Consider the following 7,512-nt stretch of genomic DNA (forward strand, 5'->3'; position numbering starts at 1 on the left):
ATGGCTTCCAAGATAGAAGGTTATTCAGTAATGTTGCTGCTTCTTTGCTTTCTCCATCCATTTTCCAAAGCAACTGATACCATCTCAGATAGCCAATTTATCAGAGATGGTATGACCCTAGTTTCCAGCAGTGGACTCTTTGCACTAGGATTTTTTAGCCCTGGCAAGTCTAACAAGGGGTATGTTGGAATATGGTACAACAAGCTTCCTCAACAGACAGTGGTGTGGCTGGCGAATAGGAACAGTCCCATTCAAGACAGAAAAGGAGTTCTTACTATCAAGGATGGCAATCTAGCTATCTTTCATGCAAATGAAGGAGCACATATGTGGTCAACGAATGTGTCCTCTACGAAATATTCATTTGCCAAGCTCTTGGATTCAGGAAACTTGGTTTTATATCAGAAAAATCACTCCCACACTCGAAAGATTATCTGGGAGAGTTTTGATTACCCTGCACATGTTTGGCTTCCAGGAATGAAACATGGGATAGACAAAAGAACAGGTCTCAACCGAGGCCTGACATCGTGGAAATCACCTGATGACCCTGCACCTGGTGAATTTGTGCAGCTGATTGACATGACAGGTCAGCCTCAGTTCTATATTTATCATCAGTCCAGACCTTACTGCCGAGGAGGACCATGGAGTGGGGAGGGAATTGCTGGAGTTCCAGAAATACCAAAATCACCGTACTTCAACTTAACTTTTGTGAATAATGAAAATGAGATGTCCTTGGTTTACACACCTTATGATCCTTCTGCTTTTCATCATTTTGTTTTAGATGAATTAGGCGTATTTCAAAGGTTGACATGGGTTGATCGGACAAAACAATGGCACATGTTCTGGTCAATACCAAGGGATAGATGTGATGTTTACAAGCAATGTGGATTGAATGGCATGTGCAGCTCAGACAGCTTGCTAGCTTGCAAACGCTTACCAGGGTTTGAGCCTAAGTCTCCTCGGGACTGGATTCTAAGAGATGGTTCTGAGGGATGTGTGAGAAAGAGAACATTAGTGTGTGGAAAAGGGAAAGGGTTCCTAAACTTGAACATGTTAAGATACCTGATACATCGACAGCTGAAGTAAGTCTTGGTTTAGGTCTGAAGGAATGTGAAAAGGAATGCCTGACAAACTGTTCTTGCACTGCATATGCAGTTGCAGATATCAATCAATTAGGAATTGGCTGTGTGGTATGGTATGGCGATTTGAAGGACATAAGAGAATACCCTGATGGAGGAAATGATATATACATACATGTTGATGCTGTTGAGCTTGGTGAGTTCTTGCTAACTGTTTTTATCAATGATTTACTGGAGAAATGGAGTCCAAGACAACTAACAGCTAAAACGATTTAACACTGGCCTTATTTAGCAGCAAATTTCAAGAAACATTCTGGCATCTTCAGCACCAGCAAAAGATCAATAATAGTCTTAGTTTTTGGGAGTACAGCTGCAGTCTTTGGGATTTTGTTTGGCAGCTCCAAGCGAATAAAGCTGATACGAAATGTTAAGATGAAAGGTAAAGGTGAACTGCTCCTTCGCTATATTCTTCTTTTTCCTTTTTCCAATATGTGACCTGGTTATGTTGATCTTCAAAGGTGAAAGACTTTGCTAGAAAGAATCAGATATCATTTTCTTCATCTAATGAATGAATCAACTTTCAAAACCTGCCAGAAGATCTATCTGATGCTACTTCTGTTATGTCTTCCTGTCCAGGGAACAAGGAAAAATTTCATGAGTTCTTAGCACTTAATGACATGTTGGATTCAAATCTTCTTGAAGATAGTGAAGAACTCATTGAATTATTGCTTTTCGATCTAGATAAGATAACGGCAGCCACCAACAACTTTTCTGATACAAATAAACTTGGGGAGGGTGGTTTTGGAGCAGTTTATAAGGTACTTGAAAATTCATGAGTTGACATTGATAGCTGACAGATTATGCACATGGCTTAGAATCCCCTCCCTGCTTTCTTGTTCTAAACTTAAAGAGTATTTCTCTTTGGAAATTACATTGCATCTCCAGAGACGTATATAATTGGTGTACAATGATTAATTATTGTCAATTTATATTTGCAACTTGTAAAATTCAGGGTCAACTTACAAATGGACAAGATATAGCTGTAAAAAGACTGTCAACCAATTCAGGACAAGGTATAGAAGAATTCAAAACAGAGGCTCTTCTGATGTCTAAACTTCAGCACAGAAATCTAGTTCGGCTTCTAGGTTGTTGCATTCAGGGAAAAGAGAAGATGCTGATTTACCAACATATGCCTAACAAAAGCTTGGACTTTGCTCATTTTCGGTACTGACCTCATCAGCTGTTATCCGAAATGTCAATATCAGTATTAGATTAGCAACTTCAACTTCCATGATTTTAAAGCAGATCAAGCTAAGAGGCCACTACTGGATTGGAGGAAGCGCTTCCATATCATCCTGGGGATTGCTCGAGGGATCCTATATTTTCATCGAGACTCAAGATTCAGAATCATCCACAGGGATTTGAATGCAAGCAATATTCTATTAGATGCTGAGATGAATCCTAAGATCTCAGACTTTGGGATAGCCAGGACTTTTGAAGGGAGTGAAACTAACCTCAAAACAAATAACGTGATGGGAACATAGTAAGTATTACAAAAACTCAAGATGAACAAATAGATGTCCTTTCGTTTGTACCAACATGTTTCCTTTACATCATTGTAGTGGTTATATGCCACCAGAGTATGCAATACAAGGTCTATTTTCAGAAAAATCCGATGTTTATAGCTTTGGAGTCTTGCTGCTAGAGATAATCAGTGGCAAGAAGAATAGTGGTTATTACTATGAGGACCCCTCATCAAATATTTTAGGGCAAGCAAGAAAGAGTGCATGTTAGATGCCATATTTTTTTTAAATTCAAACATTATTTGTTCAGGCAACATTTGCATAACGCAACTGTTTCAGGCATGGGACTTCTGGAGGGAGGACAAGGCACATGAACTGATAGACCCACTGATGGAGAGGAATTCATATCCTGTTGATGACATTCTTCGATGCATACAAGTTGGGCTTCTGTGTGTTCAGGGCAAGGCATCAGACAGGCCAACCATGGCAACTGTTGTGAACCTGTTGGGAAAGCAAGCAACAATGCCTCCACCTAAAGCTCCTGCCTATATAATGACTAATCATTCCTCTACTTCTTGTTCTATAAACAAGGTAACAGTTACCATAGTTCAAGCTAGAGAATAGCCTTTGAACTTGACATTCATGATTAAAAGAACATTGTTCGGAGCCAAATGTATTTGTCCACAGCAAAACTGTAGATAACTATTAATGAATAACCATTACTAGACCCTACTTCTTAACATGATATCAGAGTTTCTATAATAATTTGATTCAGTGCTGGAGTTACGAATCTCAAATAGGCTGATTTTGCCTTCTTATATTAGAAAAAATTATATAAATTCCACTTTTATGATATAAATTTGACTTTTCTACCGATCGTGTTTGAACCTATGCGATGATAGAAAAGCTGTGAAAAGGAGACATAAGGTAAAGAAATATATAAACTTTGGATGGATGAAAAAGAAGATAGAGCTATTCATTTTCCACTAGGCTTGTGTGTTTTATTTCTAACTTGGACAAAGAATTTCCATTCAAAACTGATTTTGGTAAGAGTAAAACTCAAAGGAGTCTCAGATCATGCATCAAGCTAAAGTCAGACATTAGTAGCTATATATTGATAGAATAAGATCAACCAAAAGAAAACGTGTTCTTTTTTGAAGAATAAATTGCAATTAGAGAACTTGCTTTGCATTTTAATTCATATTTATTTTAATCCAAAAAAAATTATGAGTCACAAACTGATTTGAATTAGTCTATCTTTCCTTTTGTTGAATATGAAAAGTGAACCCTTCGTTATAAACAAAAAAAAAAAAAGAATGTCTTGATTCAAAAGATATGAATTTCAAAATAAAATATTGTCAACTTTTACGTATTGTAAAATACTTATCAAAGTATTACAATACTTCTAATCCAACAATATAAGAATAAGTGGAGACTCGGAAAAGTTAAACATAATAAAAGCATAAGAACAAAAAAATGATAAATAATAAAAAAATCCATATTATAAGTTATCTACATGTAAGTCCCTCTCTATATTGATTGTTAAGGCTTCTAATAACTCTGAAAAAAATTAATCTCTCAATTAAAGGCATTGAATACAGACATAGAAATCAACAAAGTTTTATTGGTTGAAAGGATTCTAGTACAATATTATAAAAGCATAATGAAGATTTCTCCCAATTGGTTGGTCGAAATGAAGGTTGAAGACCCAGAATTTGGTAAATAATTTCTATGATTATAAAAGCATAATAGCCAAAGTTTGAACGGGTGTTTTGTCTTACACCTTTGTCTCATGCACATTCTGCTGATTATAATTATAAATACACAGTAAAATAATTTGCAAATTGGCCGGCAAAGCTTACCAGGCAAATCTTGTCAAAATCAAATTAGCACGATGATATTGGTATATTAGACTACACATTCCATCAACTGTCACTTTTTCATGTTAATCAATTTAAGGTATGACAAATAAACAATTAATTAGAAACTGTACAATATTAATCTTTACTTGAACATTGATTAGCATCTGTAATTGCTAATGCATTGCCATCATGTAGTGCTTGCACCTCATATATTTTATGTTGAAATTTGATTATTGAAAATAAGAGTATTAACTTTGAAGTTTGAATTTTGGCTAAGTAATATATAATTCATTGGCATAATGTTCAAATAAGTTCCTAAATTATTTTAAAAAATTCAAATAAACATTTATTCTTTTATTACGTTCAATCAAACCCCTATACTTTTATTTTGAGTCAAATAAGCTCTTATGACTAATTATTAACTAATTGGCATTGTCTCTTATCTTTTTATATTCACATAATACTGACATAACATTGATGTGGAGGGTACAAAATATTACATGATTAATTATCATGTCAAATTAATATATCATGTCATCATCAATTATAATATGTCAACATACTATATTATCATCAATTATGACATATTTACGATTCACATTAGTACCACGCAACATAAAATAATAAATGGCATGTTGACTAAATCAATAATTAGTTATAAAGGCTTATTTGATTCAAAATAAAAACATAAAAGCTTATTTAGCTCAAAATAAAAATATAAGAGCTTGATTGAACATAATAAAATTTAAAAATTAATTTAAATTTTCATAAATAATTTAAAATTTTTTTATATATTATGTTTAATTAATTTTATTGAATCATTAAATCATGCTCTAAATTAACATACCAATTGGAGGGAAGATTCATAATGGCACCATTACTCGACTTTTCTTCTTTTTTTGTTTTCAACTAATTGCTTTGATTATCATTAATTACAAGGAAAAATACAAGGAACATGGATTATAATGATCAAAATCCTATTTAAAAAGGTTTATTATAATTATGTTTTGCAAATGATCAAACTATAAATAGCACTTCATTTAAATCAGTGATTAAGGATTTAAGCATTTCGAAAAAAAACTATTATTACAAAATTATCTTACTAACAATTTAAGTTTAGATATAAAACTTTATCTTTCACTGACACAATGAATTAGCGTGAAAATAAAAGCTAGCATTTGATAGAGCTTTTAAGGTTGATAATCATGTTTCAAACACAAAAACATAAACTTAGAATTTGAAAAGAACGTAATGTTATGCAATAATTTCAAAAAAAAATTGTTTAATAACTAAGTCTAAAAGTGTTATTAATAATAGCTTAACCCTACTTGACATGAAAATAAATTTAAATAAGAAAGTATTCTATCTTAAACTTCCTTGGAGTACAAGTAAATTTTTACACTTATGTCTACTTGTTGTCCAAGTAAATTTTAATAAAAAGAAAATTCTATTATTCCTATAATTGTTAATAAGACTCCTAACTAAATAAAGAAACTACTAAAACTATGAACATGTCTATTTATGACCTTTGGCTTTTTGTTCTGCTTTTGACACTTAGCTTGCTCCAAAAAGCCATATGTTAGACTCTATATTAATCCCCTATGCTTGACAAAAACTCGATCTCGAGTTAACTTGTACATCTGGATACAAAGGTTCATCATGAATGAAATGGATAAATATCCACCACATTAAATGTTTTGGAAATTCCAATTTTGTCTAATAAATCTACAATATATGCATTGTCATTGATTTTTTTCAAAATCTGATATGGTCCATGCTTCTTAGGCTATAACTTACCATAAATCCCTATTAAAAATATTTCTTTTCGCATATACACCATCGCTTGATCTCCTATTTCAAAAATCTACTTTTTGAGATGTTGGTTTCAAAAATCTACTTCTTAAGATGTTGGTTTCAAACTTTCTTGTACTTGACATTAGCTTGCTCTAATTTCTGTTTCACCTCTGCTTGAATATCATGCAACTAATTAGCCATATTTTCAACAGTTGTACTAAATTCAAGAACTTTAGGCATATTGATCAAGTCAATAGAATGTAATGGCTACTTTGTGTACATAATAGAAAATGAAAATTTTCTTGTGGCATTATGTACAGCATTATTATAAGCAAACTTTGTTTGTGCCAATGCAAAGTCCCACTACTTTGATCTATCTCCACAAATACTACGAATTAGATAGGTAAGGAATCTGTTCACATATTCAGTTTGGCCATCAATTTGTGGAAGAGCTGTACTGTTATAATTCAAAGATGAATTAAACATTTTCCCCAAAATCCTCAAAAAAACAAGCAAGAAACTTGTTGTCTCAATCTGAAGTGATGGTTTTAGGCACACCATGCAAATGAACAACTTTCTTGAAAAATAATTTGTCTATTCTGCTCGCATCTAAAGTTTTTGTGTAAGGGATAAAATGCGCCATTTTAGAAAATCTATCAATAATAACAAAAGCAGAATCCATACCTTTTTGTTTTTAAGGCAATCCAAGCACAAAATCCATAGATAAATCCTCTCAAATATTTTTTGGAACAAGTAAAGGCATGTACAAACCAATATTTTGTAACTATCCTTTTGTTGTTTGGAATATGTAACATCGCTGCATAAATCTTGTTACATCCCTTCTTAAATGTAGCCAATAATATCTTTCTCCAATAGCAACAATTGTCTTGTCACGGCTTAAATGACTAGCAAGACCTCCACTATGCAAGTCTCTAATCAACTTTTCTCTCAATGAAGTTTTAGGAATGCAAAGCTGATTGCCTCGCATCAAAAAACCATTATAAATGTAAAAAATCCTCAACATGTTGATTTGTGATACACCTCTCCCATATATCATGAGAATCCTCATCTATATGATACAATTCCTTAATTGTATCAAAACCCACAACGTCTTGTCTCATTATCACCAGCAAATCTATATGTCTACTCAATGCATCTGTTACTTTATTCTATACTCCAACCTTATGCCTCAGCTTGAGAGGAAACTTTTGGTAAAACTAAAACCACTTGACATGCACGTCTTTACTTATCTATTTT

At 33.1% G+C, this 7,512-nt stretch overlaps 1 protein-coding gene across 1 annotated transcript; it reads left to right on the forward strand.

The window, feature by feature from the left end:
• LOC110418865 (G-type lectin S-receptor-like serine/threonine-protein kinase RKS1) lies at nucleotides 1–3,223 on the forward strand. Its single transcript, XM_089783935.1, has 8 exons — nucleotides 1–991; nucleotides 1,075–1,272; nucleotides 1,372–1,515; nucleotides 1,713–1,894; nucleotides 2,089–2,298; nucleotides 2,381–2,619; nucleotides 2,699–2,849; nucleotides 2,939–3,223. The coding sequence occupies exons 1-8, from the start codon at nucleotides 1–3 to the stop codon at nucleotides 3,221–3,223; spliced, it is 2,400 nt and encodes a 799-aa protein (XP_089640061.1).
• Nucleotides 3,224–7,512: the final 4,289 nt, after the last annotated feature.

Source organism: Theobroma umbraticum, unplaced genomic scaffold (genome assembly GCF_002168275.2).
Source record: "Theobroma umbraticum cultivar Fairchild unplaced genomic scaffold, ASM216827v3 scaffold_67.0, whole genome shotgun sequence".
Lineage (NCBI taxonomy): Eukaryota > Viridiplantae > Streptophyta > Magnoliopsida > Malvales > Malvaceae > Theobroma > Theobroma umbraticum.

Excerpts from the sequence above, each read along its gene's own strand:
- LOC110418865 (XM_089783935.1), top strand. The coding sequence starts at position 1 with ATGGCTTCCAAGATAGAAGGTTATTCAGTAATGTTGCTGCTTCTTTGC. Across the intron at positions 2,299-2,380 it reads GCTTGGACTTTGCTCATTTT|GATCAAGCTAAGAGGCCACT; the intron begins CGGTACTGACCT and ends GATTTTAAAGCA. Across the intron at positions 2,620-2,698 it reads AATAACGTGATGGGAACATA|TGGTTATATGCCACCAGAGT; the intron begins GTAAGTATTACA and ends ACATCATTGTAG.